The sequence below is a fragment of the Vicugna pacos genome, chromosome 2 (genome assembly GCF_048564905.1).
Source record: "Vicugna pacos chromosome 2, VicPac4, whole genome shotgun sequence".
Taxonomy (NCBI): Eukaryota; Metazoa; Chordata; class Mammalia; order Artiodactyla; family Camelidae; genus Vicugna; species Vicugna pacos.
In genome coordinates, this window is record NC_132988.1 from 91,376,907 (window position 1) to 91,392,262 (window position 15,356).

Consider the following 15,356-nt stretch of genomic DNA (forward strand, 5'->3'; position numbering starts at 1 on the left):
AAGCCCTGGCTGTTTGCCACACATCTGCTATCATTAGTAAAATTAAAACTGATTTTACTAAAATTTAAACATCTGAACGCTCCTTAAAAACTTAAGGATTCCTTAGCAAGTCTCTGCCTCTTAATGAGCTGTTTCTGACTTTATCGTGTGATTTGAATTATTCAAAAGTCAATCTCAAACTCTTCAATATACAAATTATCTTTCAATCAAGCAATTACTTGCTGTCTATCTGATGGCTAACAAGGTCTAATTTGGCCTAAGCAAATTTTGAAAAATTGAACCTGAAATAAAACCATCAATAAACAATGTGGTACTAATGTAATAAAATAAACTAGCATTTTAATTTCAGTCAGCAGAGAAAAAAGATACCTAGTCATAGATTTCAATTTCAAGCATTTTGTATAGTGGAACCAACATTAAATACTTTTGCCTGAGTCAATGTTTACCTCAGAAGAGCATTATAACATGTTTTACCTTTAATTATATTATTTCATCACCTGTTTCTTCTTTCATTTCAATATTCTAATAAATATGCTTATTTCTGGAACTTAGGGACTCATTACACTCTCCACCCCTTCATCCTCTAATATCAAACTCTCAATCAATATTTACCCTAGCAGTTCTCCATCACAAGGAAAAAACAAGAAATTGGCTAAAACTGCACAATAAGCCTAAAAAGAGGATGGGGCTCAGGGAAAAGGATGAAAAACAGGCATCATAAACACAGACACAGGTTTCTCAAGGAATCTGTAAAATCTTCCCTTGTGAAGGACATGCAACTAAAGGAAAGACAGTCTTGGAATGTTTATTATTCTTCAAACACTCCCCTCTCCTAACACCATATTCTCCTTGGCTTTTCTCCTACCTCTCCAGGCTGCTGCTCTTCATGTGTTCTTTGCAAGCTCTTCTTCTTCCACCTGCCCCCTCCTCACTGGGGATTTTGTACTAGAAGATCTTATCTCCCCAGTCTAAACTTTCTCCCTATACTGTCTCAAACACACTCATGGCTTCAGTTATCACCTGGGTATAGCTAATAATTCCTAAATCTCTATCCCCAGGTCATAACTCTATGTATTCACTCATTTACAAAATGTATTAAACTCCTACTATGTGCAAACAGTTGCTTTAGGCATTGAAGTTCCTGCTATCATGAGGCCTGAAAACAAGTGGGAAAACAAAAATAAAACAGATACTGAAAATATCAGTCAGTAATAAGTGCTATCTACATAGAGAATTAAAATTAGTGTAAGATTAAAGACTAACTGGGTGTGCAGAGCTGACGTTTCATTTAAGATGTAAAATATCAAAAGGGATCAGCCACATGAAGAAGGGTATCTTGGAAAGAGAAAGCAACTAGAGCAAACACCCTATAACAATAACAAGTTTGGTATTCTCTAAGAAGCAAAAGAAGACTGGTTAAGAAAGAAAGAGAGTGGAAGCAAGGAGCCCAGGGAGTAGGATACTGCAGCAATCCAGCCAAGAGGTGACGATGTCTCACAGTAGAAAAGCAGTACACCCAACTGCTGCCGAGTCATTGTCAAAATGCCCCAGAGGCACCTCCAATTCAGATGTCCAAAACTGAATCCTCACCTTCTCATTAAGATACACGCCAGCTTTGTTATTCCTAATTTTAGCAGTCAACGAAATCACCTACACAATCACCTAATCCAGTAACCATGCACTGTCCTTTACTTGACCCTCTCTTTCAGTCCCCCAAATTCAATCATCAAGTCTTAATTATTCATCTCCTAAATCTTAAGTTCATCTACTTCCCTTAAAAAAAATCACTGCCATTAACTAGTCTAGAGTCTCATTTGTATTACTGCTTTCAGTCTCCCTCCCTTGCAATCTGTTTTCCAGTCTGCATCTAGTTATCTTTCTAAAATTTTAAATCTGATTAAGTACTTCTTCTACTTTAAATACTCCAGTAGATTCCCAGTACCTACAAAACAGTCCAAACTCCTCAACAAAACCCTGATCTAATTACTGTTTACTTCTTGAGTTTCACCCCTTGTACTTTCAAACCTACCAACTCCCCCACCACCACCAGGTCCTCTACTCACTAGTCTAGGCACATTATATTACTTGCAATGTTACCTTCCCTCTCCACCATTCATCACTCCAATACCTACTTTCTTTTCAGGTCACTAATTAGATCTCATTTCCTTATGGAAACTTTTCTTAACCACTCAAAACTCAGTTAGGTGCCTCTCCAGCATACAGTATTTCTTCCATCACAGTACTTACTATATAGTATTATATTTGTTTGCTTAATTTTCTGTTTTAGTAATAAAGAGAATATAAACTCAGAGTCATTCTCATTTGCTGCCATGTAAAAAGTGCTCAATAAATACTTCTTGAATAAATTAATGAATAAATAAAGGACTTCTTTTCAATGTTGCACACGACTAGATATCTTGAAAAAAAACTATTTTTCAAAAGCACTGCTAAGCTAGCAAAATGATCTTAAGAGGGCAAAAATGAAGCTCAAGCAGGACCTCTACAGAATAAGAGAGCACACCAAAGCCAGCTTTTTTCCTGATGACTTCTGTTAACGCTTACATTCTTTGAGCTCCTACTTCCACAGCTGTAAGGAGCATGGGAGAACAAAGAATAAAACTAGGTTCTCCTAAAGATGGAGAGTTTAACAGGAGATACTCAGAAAAAAAGCTAGATGCATGGCATAACTGTGACCCAGAAAAAACACACACAGAAGGGAGCAGTAAGGAAGCAAGCCTGCCCTCACTCTGGTGTTAGGTAGTAGAGAAGAAAAAACTCCCCTGAAAATCCTAGCTGCCATAAGGTAGCTCACACAAGTTTGTAGTCTGAATTCATGCTACAAACGTGGTCTAAAAAATCTTAAGCTGACAATTTAATTTAATGTGGTGCCAAGTTGTGCCCCTAGCAGCTAACAGAGGCAAGTGCAAACTCTATGCAGGAATGTATCTCAATCCAGAGAGATATCAAATTCTTCCAAGATATAAAACTACATGGAAAATAAACAACTCTCAGTTTAAAAACAGATATGGTGTCATGAAAGAGAGCAAGAAATAGGAAAAAGACAATACAGTAAGAACTGAAAGATTTCAGATAACAGGATTTTCAGTCACAGAACATAAAATAGCTATGTTTAATATGCCTAATGAAAGAGAAGTCTGAAATACAAGCAAGAAACAAGAGACTAAGCAAGGTGAAAAATACACAATTTCTAGAAATTAAAAATATAATCATTGAAATTAAAAACCCAGCATTATGTACTAACCAGCAGATTAGAGGTAACTAAAGAGGGAATTAGTGAACTAAGTAGACCTAAGGAAATAATCCAGGATCCAGGCCAGAAAGATAAAGAAGTACAAAGTATAACAGAGAAGTTTAGAGACATGGAAAATAAAGCAAGAAGATCTCAAAAGGGAGATGAAAGAGAAATGAGAGGTGGTAATACATACTTGAAAGGATGACAGGAATTGCAGAATTCCAGAATTGTAGAAAAATAACAATCCTCAGATCCAGGAAGCCCAACAAATCTCAAGCAGGATAAATACAAAGAAATATACAAATATTCACATCATAGTGAAAATGCAGTTTACACCGAAGAAAAAGACTTTCAGCATAAAGCTAACCAAATTTAAAAAGCAGTCAAACAAAAAAGACATGAAAACAAAGCCATGCTATCTGACCTCGCAACAGCAACAATGGAAACCAGAAGACAATGGATTAAAACATTAAATGTTCCTTTACCATAAAAGATCCTCACCTAAAGGAATTCCTGTAGGATGTATATCAGATAGAATGAGCAGAGAAATAAAAAAAAATCACCAAAGATTTTAGATAAATTTAAACAAACAACAAAGTGCTTTTTATAGAAGGGAAAGAGAGAATAGACACAAAACACTAGCCAACAAATAAGTAAGTTGGGAGGGGATGACCAGAGTTAAAGCATTCTAAGTTCTTTGTATTTTTCAGAAGCAAAGTAAACATTTCAAGTACCTTTAGACTTTAGTACAAACATAAAGTATATTAATCCCAAGCAAGGGTGTATACGTGTGTGTGTATAAGGGAGAGGGGATAATAGAATGAGAAAAAAATTTTTAGAAGGCAAATAAAGAATTAATTAAGGGGGAAAAAAAACAGCACAAGAAAGCACATGATAAAATGGAAAAAATATGTCCAAACATATCAATGATTACAGTAAATGTAAACAGATTAAACTTTCAGTTGAAAAAACAAAAATTATTAAATTAGGCCAAAAAAAGGTTAAAGTCAAAGGACAGGAAAAATTATACCAGGCAAATACTAATGAAATCTAGTGGAGATGTCCCTTAAAAAAAAAAAAAAGCTGTTATATAACAATAAAAGGCATAATTCATGAGTGTTATGTAGCAATTCTAAATGTGTATGCACCCAGTAACATAGCCTCAAAATATACAAAGCAAAATTTTAGGGACAACTATCAGGAAAGAATACCAAATCTACCATCAGAAATCATGGCTTAAATTCCTACCCTAGAAAAGAAGGAAGGTTCAAAATCAATGAGCAAAATAGCTAACTGATAGTTAAAAAATGATTAACAAAGTAAATACAAAGGAGGCAGAAAGGAGAATACAATTAAGGTAAGAGTAGAAATTAATGAAAGAGGAAACAAACATACAATATAAAGATTCTGCAAGTTAAAAAAAAAATTATTAGTTGCAAAATAATAAAATGGACAAAGCTCAGGCAAGGTTAATTAAGAAAATAAGACAAACACCATTAGGAATGAAAAAAAAGGATATAACTACATATGCTACTAAGAGTATACAGAAAGTATCTTAAACTTTGTCAATAAATCAGTTGAAGTGGATAAATCCCCAGAAAAAAATAGAATTTATCAAAACTGAGTCAAAAAGAAATAGAAAAATTTAAAAACATTAGTTTAAAAGAAATTAAGTTAGCAGTTTAATGGCTCCTCACAAAGAAAACACCAGTTCAGATGGTTTTACATATAAGTTCTATCAAACATTCAAGGAACAAATAATCTTGTGCAAACTATTCCAGTATACAGAAAAAAATTATTTTAAAAGATTTATACATACCTGTTTCATCAAATGACGGTACTTTCTCCATTTTGAGAGTTTGTGATCCCTGTCCTTCTTTCTGAACATTTGTAGAGTAAAACTTTACTTGATTCAGTGTACAACATGGAGCGATGTTTGAAAAGCTTCCAAATGTCACTAAATTCTGCCATTCTAAAAGAAAATTTTTAAAATTTCAAACAAATCCATAATAAATACCAATAAAACATACCTCTTTTCATTCTGCTAAATACCCAAACGTGCCATGCAAAGCCACTCTTTCCATGGAGGTGTTTCACTGACCCCCTAGGTATACAGGGTCTATATTTTATAAAGGAAAAGTAAGGATAATATTCCTTTTTTTTAAACTTGTAAGTTTATTTATATGTAAACTTCTAAAATTACATAAAATCAAACAGAACATTCATATTATTCAGCTAATCTGCAAGGGCTCTGGAATACAAAAGATACTCTATTTTGTATGCTGTTGCAAGCTAAAAAAAATGTTGGCATAATGTACTTTTCACAATAAAAAACTGAGAGGGGGAAGGTCAGGAAGGCTTCCTACTCAAAATTACCTGTGTCTTCCTTCTGCTAGTTGAAGATTTATTCCTCTTTCATTTCACAGTCAGTAAGGAATTATATTAATCAGTCATTCAGATTTTCACTGATTTTTTAAAATCAGATAATTAGATCAACATTTGGTGAGATTCCTCAGTGTATGAGAAATCTAATTGAGGGAAGAATAGAAGACTAATTACAAAGTACTTCAGCTGCTGAATCTGGGGTGACTGTGGGCTTTGGAGGGCTGAAATACAGAAGAAAGATAGATTCCATGCTTGCATCAAAGTGGTAGAAAAGTATATCTCTGTCTCTACTCTCATGTGATCTTCTCTTTTATTTTTTCTATTAGTATTTAAAACTCGAAAATGTTGTCTAGATATAATTTATGTATCTTCTAAAGTTTTAGGTGATATAATGAAATTATATCATTTGAGATAGTCCAGTTTCTCTGAGTGGAGGGTTAAGGATTTAAGAGTTGAAACTTCTCTAACTGCTTAATAATGATCTTCCCAAAATGTTAATTCATGTATGTGCTTGTGCAGATTGTCTTCTGAAATCAAGAAAAATAAACCTTTTCTGAATGGGTCAGAGAATTTATTAGGAATGTAAATTATTCTGAACACTGAAGATAATTTGAAAAGCATGAGAGACATAAGGCAGCATAAGTATTCACTCAAGTTTCAAGCTTGGAACTTGTTTTCTTGAAAAACTTCCTGATGTCAACTTACTCTTTCATTTATTTGGCAATATCTGTTGAAGGCCAGGATGTTTTTGGTCATTTGCTTCTACTCTTTAAAGGCTGAGTAAAGTAAATATAACAACATATCTTCTTTCACATTAAAATATGTAAACTACCAGGAAAATTAATTAGTGAAGCAAGGGCTAAAGTAAATTTTCCTAAGAAACCAATCTTCTTTACCACGGCCACTTGTGTTTTGACTTATTCAAAATAACTTTTGTGATTATTTACCAACAAAGACAATATGTCAACATTCTTTTTCACCCACTGATGAAACGCTTTTATAAATTGTGCTAGGATGTTTAAAGAGGGATTACTAGAATCTAAAAATCCTTCCTCAGAAGACAATGTTCCTGTGACTTGATCCTGGAGTTTTTTCAAGGTTCTCCTTAATTTTTAAAACATTTTATTACAGAAAATTTCAAACATATGCAAAGGTAGGAAAAATAGTACAATAAACACACATTTTCATTGCCCACCTTCAACAATTATCTATCATGGCAAACTCTGTTTCATCTTTATCTGCACCAGTATCTCCTCACCTCCATATTAATTTGATGCAAATCTCAGACATAAAATAATTCCATTCATAAATATTTCAGTATACATTGAGAGAACTTTTAAAAAGATAACTATACCACCATCACAAGTAAAAAAAGAAATCCTTAATATCCTCAAATATCCTCTTTCCAATTTCCAGTATTAGAAGTGTTATAATTTTTGTGTGTATGAACAGATCCTATTTCAGTCCACATACTGTGACTGGTTGAGATGTCTTTTAAGTCTCTGTTCAACAGGATATCTCTTTTTAGAACAATTTTCATATTGAAGAAACCAGCTTTGTCCTAAACTTTTGTCCTGGTAGTTTTCTAGTCTGAATTTTGCTAATTTAATTCCTATGGTATTGTTTAATCTGTACTTCTATGTGTTCTTAAATCCATGGATGTAAACACTTTATCCAAATCCAGGCTCCTTTTTACTAGGACAACACTACTTGATAAGTAGTTACGAGTTCTTTCACCAGAAGCCACATAATATTTGGTTGTCTGTATGATAGTGTCTACTATATTTTTCTATGCCTGGAATTATTTATTCATTAGGTGGGTATAAAATGGTGATATTTCAGTTTTATCACTTCAGTTATTAGTCAGAATACCTCTACAAAGAGAAAATTCCCTTCATTAATTTGGTTACTCAGCAGTACAGTTCATATAGAAGAGTCAGGCTAAATGCTTCTTTCCCTTTTCTAGTTCTCAAAATAATGAGTACCACCCTGCAACAGTGACACAATAATTTGCCATGTGTAAGTATCATTATGATTTCATAGATTTAAACATTATTTGATATATATCAATACATTTTAGTCATTATTCTGACTAATGCTCAAACTGTCCATCCCATTTTTGGCCAGTAGTAGTCTCTTCAAGTTGGCTTCTGTGTCCTTTTGACACTATCGTAATACTCTCATAGATTCCTTGCTACCTGTTTTAAAAAGTAATTAACTTTTTTTTATTGAGTTATAGTCAATTTACAATGTTGTGTCAATTTCCAGTGTAGAGCACAATTTTTCAGTTATATATGAACATATATATATTCATCATTGCATTCTTTTTCACTGTGAGCTACCACAACATCTTGTATATATTTCTCTGTACTATACAATATAATCTTGTTTATCTATTCTATATATACCTGTCAGTATCTACAAATTTCGAACTCCTAGTCTGTCCCTTCCCACCCTCCCCTGCCCCAGTAACCATAAGTTTATATTCTATGTCTATGAGTCTGTTTCTGTTTTGTATTTATGTTCATTTGTCTTTTTCTTTCTTTCCTTCTTTTTTTTTTTTCTTCCAGATTCCACACATGAGCGATCTCATATGGTATTTTTCTTTCTCTTTCTGGCTTACTTCACTTAGAATGACATTCTCCAGGGACATCCATGATGCTGCAAATGGCATTATGTTGTCGTTTTATGGCTGTATAGTATTTCATTGTATAAATATACCACACCGTCTTTATCCAGTCATATGTCAATGGACATTTAGGCTGTTTCCATGTCTTGGCTATTGTAAATAGTGCTGTTATGAACACTGGGGTGCAGGTGTGAAAAGTAATTAACTTCTAACTTCAGAAGAATTTCAGGTATCTGTAACTTTAAAAGTACACATCTGGCATAAATACAAGACTGAAAAATGAGGTAGGGGGCCACAGCTCAATGGTAGAGCATGTGCTTAGCATGCACAAGGTCCTGGGTTCAATCCCCAGTACCTCCATTAACTAACTATATAAATAATTTTGAAAGTTTTTTAAAAAGAAGAAAATTGCACAGAACTTGCAGAACGTTACTATCTTTAACATTTTATATTCTAAAAAATATACAGGACTACACTTGGTTCAATAAAACAAATATAATACTTAATACACAGCAGTCAAAAATCATTTGTTGAATAAATTACTGAATTTGTTAATTAATTCTAGGAGGCAGAAAGATAGTAGAAAATATTATCCACCATTCATAACCTTTCTTCAAGGTGACTTCTAAAACAAGCTATGCTATGGTAGATTAGTCCTGAGTTTGGTGCTCACTGTTCTATGGGCCTGAACAAAGACTTTTTTTAAAAATTTTTTTATTGAAGTATAGTTGATTTACAATGTTGTGTTAGTTTCATGTGCACAACAAAGTGATTCAAATATATACACACATGTTCTTTTTCAGATTCTTTTCCAATTTAGGTTATTGAATATAGTTCCCTATGCTACACTGTAGGTCCCTGTTGTTTTATCTATTTTATATACAGTAGTCTGTATACGTTAATCCCAAACTCCTAATTTATCCTTCCCCCCTACTTTCCCCTTTGGTAACTGTAAGTTTGCTTTGTATAGAAAAGTACCTTCTCAAACAGTACTTTTTCTCCCATGCATACTGACAATTCTGTCTACCGTGTACATTGCTTCTGTAATAACAATAACTAAAATCAAACAAAAAGATTTCTTGCAGTTTGGTATGTTTTACTTCAGGCTAATTTCAGGACCAGGGTCAAATTTATACCTAAATCTTGCAGAGATCAGTCTCTTTACTTAAGAGACTATTTCTGCAGTTTTTTCCCAAAATTACTAAAGCACTGACATATTAAAAACTAAATCAATGTTACATTTATTTTTAAGAGGCTACTAAGTGTGAATTTAAAATACACAATAGTAAGCAGAGTAGCACAGCAGAAACTTGCTGGACCAAAAATAATAATAATATAGAATGCAAAAACTGTTCTTCATGGTATTATCATAGCAGAAACTAGAAACAGCTTAAATGTTTCCTAATAGAATGATTAAGTTATGAGAGTTCCCTATATTTTCATTAAAAACTTTAAATAACATGGAAAAACATTCATGTTATCATGTTGCATGAAAAAAAAGGAGAAAAAATAATACAGTATGATATCAACTATTAAAAATGTAACTGGTGAAATATCTGGATTAGTTTTTAACTCTGTACCTTATACGTTTCTATATTTTTCCCCAAAATGCCTAAAATTAAAAATTAATAATATATTCATCTAATATTCTTACAACTAATGTAATAGACACTGGCTGTCTCTAGTTTACTTTTTATGCTTTCAATTAGCCAAAAATGCAGGAAAATCCCTTTTCTGCCTAATCATCCTGGCAAGCACAAATGTGACCTAGACCAAGTAGCTTAACCTTCAGGACTACTGCTGATGTGATTTTTCACCAAAACAGAGCAAGCAATAGGGAATCCTTTTTTTTTTTTCTGAGTATACAAAGAATAGAAGATGCTGGCAACTTCCTGTATTGCTCATGGCACACAGCTCTATTTCCTTGCTTAATTCTTGTTAATATTTGCTTAGGAATTGAAAAAAAAACCCAAAGCTAATATATTAATGATTTACCATTAGGACATACCATCAAGGACAAAGTGCCATTGTCCTAAATGCTCTGCCTGTATTATCACATTATAATTTATATTCCACAACATACCTCAAAGCCATCTACATCTCTTCATCTCCACTGCGAACTATCATGGTTCAACCACAGTCTTGTTTGCCGAGATAACTATAATAGCCCTCTAATGATCTCCTTACTCACACTCTCCCCTTTCCCACCCATTCTCTACACGGTATGGTTGGCACGCCATTTCCAACCATACCACAGCCACAGTACATCTGTTTCTGCTCCTGAATACTACTAATATGGTCTGCAGGGTTCCTGTTTGTTCTGCCTGGATTGCTTTTTGCCCAAGATCTTCACCTGGCTTGTTCATTTTCACTTTACATGCCTTGGCTTAGTCACTACCACTTCAGAAAAGCTGGAGTCCTGGGCAAGATCCCTGCTGGCTATGTCCTAGCCTACTACTCTGCTTATTTCTTTTACATCATTTGGACAAGTTTTCTCATTCCTCATTTCCAAAAAAAGGTGGAAATGGTGTCTGTCTTGTTCAGTACCACACCACCAGCAATTACAACACCTGACACCTCTTTACTGAATGATTCTCACAAAAACCCTATGAAGCACATACTGTGGTTAATCCTATCGTTAACTTGAACTACACAGAATTATGCTGTCAGCCTGTCAAAATGACCTTTTATAACTGTCAATATTCCTATTAGTTATTTAAGGGGTTGGAAGGAGAGTTAAATTCCCATTCTACTTTTCTTATGGTAATACTAGCAGATTTAGAGACAGGAATAAAAAAATACACAGGTCAATTTCTATCTTTTTATTTTAAAACTAGACTTACTAATCTCATGTTTAAGGCAAAAGCATGTGTGTGTTGATTTGGTATGTAGTACTTAAAGGAGCATCCTCTCATCTCAAATCTGCGTCAAATGAGGCAAGGCATAAATACATGAAAAAACAAGTGCTCTATGCAAAGTCAAAAAAACTTTTTAACTCAATAAAAAAAAAGTTTAAAAAAACCTTTTTAAAATGTATGTTCACTAGAGAAACTAGTATTTTTAATTATTTAAAAGTATATGTTGGGAGGAGGGTGTAGCTCAGCAGTAGAGTACATGCCTGGTACTGGGTTCAATTCCCAGTACTTTTGTCAAATAAAAAATAATAGTAATTAATAAGTAAATAAACCTAATAACCCCCCCAAATTTAAAAAGTATATGTTTATTGTAGATTATTTGGAAAAAACACTGGTTAATTAAAAAATTTTTCAGAGAAACTGTTAACATCACAGTATATATTCTTACTGTATTTTTTCTAGTTTTACCTAGTATACATCAATAGCATTTTTCTGTGTCACTAAATATTCTTCTAAATTGATTTTTTTAAATGCTTGCATCTATCATCAGTCCATAATAAATGTACCGTAACATATTTGTTTTCAACTCTTCATAACTGTATATGTTATCTGTTTACTACTATTAATAATGAACTTGTACATACCCTTTAATATTTATCTATTTATTGAGAGCAAATCTCTTAAGTGGGTCTCTTAAGTAAATCTCTTGTTGGGTCAAGAGGCATGGACCTTTAAAGTTCTTTTTCTACAAAGAATAACTGACCTCCAAAACACCGTTCAACTACATGTCCCAATCAGTAGTAAGAGAGTTCCTGCTTTCCTGCACACTCAATATGATGTATTACTATGAAAAACTTAGATAACATGAGTCAGGCAATGAATAGTAAATCCTCTAGCCTTATATTTCTATGCTTATCAGTAAATATGGAACATTTCTGCATTTTTTATTGGTCACTTGAACCCCTTTATGAACTCATTCACTTTCTTTGCCCATTTTTCTACTGGAATGTACACTGTTTGGTAAAACCTCTTTACAAATTAGGGACACTTAACTCTATAACCGCACTACCATACAGTAGTTGTGGGGCCAACTGACGTCCTTCAAAGTCCAATGACACCCATTCCTGGGCTCTCAGATGTCTGCCTCTGATCTCTCAGATAAAGTACATTCTTTACTGGGCATGTTTGCCCTAACAAACTAATAGCCCTAGGTAATGCCTAATCTCATAATAGCTCAGGCTGTTTCATTTCAGCCCACCTTATCAGTCATAAACCCCACTGCCCTTCATAGACCCTAAACCTCTTACCTCCAACCAATCAGAGACTTGTGCACCAGCTGATCAGGCACCTTGTAACACAACCTTATAAAAGACCCCAAGAACCAGTCCTCGGTGCTCACATAGGCACCTCTTGTCTGTGTGGCCCACTGTTGTCTATGGCAGAGTACCCTAATAAACTCCTTTACTATTCTCCTTCATCTCTGGTAAATTCTTTTACAGCCTGAGACACCCTGTCACCCGCCCACTGCCAAGTTGTGTCCTACAACAGTAGTCTTTGTTTATTGCACTTGAAATGTGGGTAGTCTGAACTAAGATGTGCTGTAACTGTAAAATACACATTAGGCTCCAAAGACTTAGTACAAAAAGATAATGTAATTTTTATATTGATTATATGTTGAAATATTTGTAATATACTGGATAAAACATAAAAAATTTAATTTTATCTGTTTTTACTTTTTAAAACATGGCTATCAGATAACTCAAAATTACATATATGGTTTGCATTATATTTCTTTTGGACAGAGCTGCTCCAGAATATTGTTTTCCTTTTCACCTTTAAACGTTTTCAGCCTTAGTTTGACATATAAATATTTCTCACTTTTAAGTATGCAAATAAAGCAACTGTTGCCCTCAAGCGTACCTTCTCTCCTTATTCTTTATAAGTTTTTCCCAGCCACACAGGAATTTTAGAAGCATAAACTAAACTTTATTTGACAAAGAAAAACATCTGTTTTTAGAATTTTTTCCCCAAAGTTCTTCAAATATTTTCTTCTTACATGCATCAACTTAATTAGTACTCTTTTTCTAAAGCTTTACCATAATTATGGTTGCTCTTTTAAAAACTGTTACAGTATTATCGAAACTAAATTTTCACAAATAAAGTTATCTTTAAAATTGACTAAGTATTTTTAAATATGAAAATACATTTTAATTTTTTGGTAATAAACACTGCAAAGAAATTTGCAGTCATTCTGACTGGTGAGATGGCCGTGACAAAAAGCACGTTAATTTTCAACATGACAGCTACAGAGAATAAGGGATTACAAATCACACTAGTTCAACTCCTTTTTACCAACACTTAAACAGCAGTTTAGACTAAATTCAACAGCCACTACACCTAATTGAAGTGTAAAATGCTAAAACTGCTTGGTCAATAGAAGCAATTATGCTAGAAAGTTTAGTTGGGGATTTTGGAGTACAGTACATAACCAGATAATTCATTTTGCTGACAAGAGAATCAAGTATATTTCCAATACAGAAAAACTCAACAGTTATACTATACTTTTCCATCAATACCAAAAAGCCCCAAAAACAGTGCTGTTAAAAGCAACACTTCTGAAATTTTAAGAGCCAGTTTTTACATTTATTGCAAAAAGATAAGAACAAATCCTAAAATAATTCACAGCACAGGCGTTACTGTTGCTCATATCACTTATTAATTGAGTGACTACAACTTCCAACTTCTATTGCGAGGTCACAAACATGCTACAAGTTTTTTCAGACATAAATTTTGGGGCAATGTTTTTGTAAACACTTTACATCCCCAAGAACCTGGGGGATTAGTTTAGGGGTGGATTTAGTTGTCATCTCCCTCATTGTTTCTGCAAGTTCGCAAGTGCCAAGCAACCTACGGTATGCCAATTATGGCAAAATTGGATGTACACCTGATTAAAAGTTCAATGTTATTTTGGAAACTGTCAGATTTAAAATTTAAATTTGAGTCAGAAAAGAATGTTGAGAGGGATAAAAACTCTCTATAACCACTTTTTAATTTGCCGCAGCACCAAAACGCATTTTTTCACCAAAAAGATTGTTCAGTGGAACTGGGCTCATTCAATAACTGTGGGATGTTCATACTTGCATTTGTAAGCATGATTTGTAAATGTTAAGTAGCATCCCCCAATTTCCTCCTTAGAAAATTTAACAAAACAAGTTGGGAGCATGAGAAAAGGAGCAGGGTAAGAAAATCTGCTCGGCCAAAAGTGCCCAATGAAGGTGAGTCGGTGAGCTCAAAAGACCCTGGAACTTTGTGGAGTCAGCAATTCCTCAATGCCTGAGGGGAAAGGGAGGTCGGCAATGCTATGTTCACGTAACGTTTTACTGACAACAAACTGGTGGGTTTCCTGTAGGCAACTAGGCATGCAAATTGCCCCAAGTTTCCGCGGAGGCCGTGCTAGGGCTGGAGGCGAGACCAAGCTCAGCGAGGCCTGTCAGGGGCCTCCGCTGGCTGGGCAGTCTGAATTGCAAAGGCGGAGGCCCGAAACGAAGGTTGTGGGGTTGGGGAAGGGCAAGCCGGCGAACAATTGGCCGAGGCGAGGGGCCCAGCACCGAGCCCGGCCTGGTTCTCCAGTCCGGCTTCCGCGGAGTCAGCGGCCGGCGCGGGACACTCACCCTGGCGGTCGCTGGAGTTGCGGGCCGCCGCCCTGCAGCGCAGACGGAGCCGGCATAGGGAGGACCAGCTACATCTGTGGGCCGCAGCGGCGGCGGCCAAGCCCGGTAACATACTGGCGGGGCAAAGGCCCCCACTCGGACACAGCCTGCTGCCTCCGCGCCGCTGCCGACACCAACTGACTCCATAGACCGCACACTCGCGAAATTCAACGCCTGCGCCGCCGCAGGCGGCCTCAGCGAACCCGGAAATGGTAACGTCCTTTAGAGCCCGGGCCGCGCGGATAGCGGAAGTGACGTAAAGCGGAATGGGAATAGCGAGTCCTCGCCCCCACGGACCCGGAGCAGCTGGGGAGAGTGCGGCTACGCGGGAAGTTTGGCGTTCGTGTAGTGTTCAGCGCTTGTTTTTGCGTCTTGCTTGGAGGTCTACAGGTGAACTGTTTGCTTCTTAACAGCCAGGAAAGCTTTCATAGAAATGACAGCCTTTGGGGGCTCTGCCTACTTTTCTGTTTTCTAGGCTCAGATTCTGGTCTTTGGTGTTGGAAATGGGAGGTAGGGTGGGAAGA

At 35.4% G+C, this 15,356-nt stretch overlaps 1 protein-coding gene across 2 annotated transcripts in view; it reads right to left on the minus strand.

Moving 5' to 3' along the window:
* Nucleotides 1-15,047, minus strand: part of SLC30A9 (solute carrier family 30 member 9) — a 61,446-nt gene extending 46,399 nt beyond the window's left edge. Inside the window, exons 1-2 of one of the 2 annotated variants that reach the window (XR_012061927.1) lie at nt 14,794-15,045; nt 5,073-5,225 (exon numbers count right to left, since the gene is read on the minus strand). Coding sequence is in view for 1 of the 2 variants with exons in the window: in XM_006209777.3 (XP_006209839.1) it covers nt 5,073-5,225; nt 14,794-14,905 (265 nt within the window). In the remaining variant the exon portion in view is untranslated. Of the gene's footprint in view, nt 1-5,072; nt 5,226-14,793 lie in introns of both variants that reach the window. The other variant, XM_006209777.3, reaches the window with a different exon arrangement.
* Nucleotides 15,048-15,356: the final 309 nt, after the last annotated feature.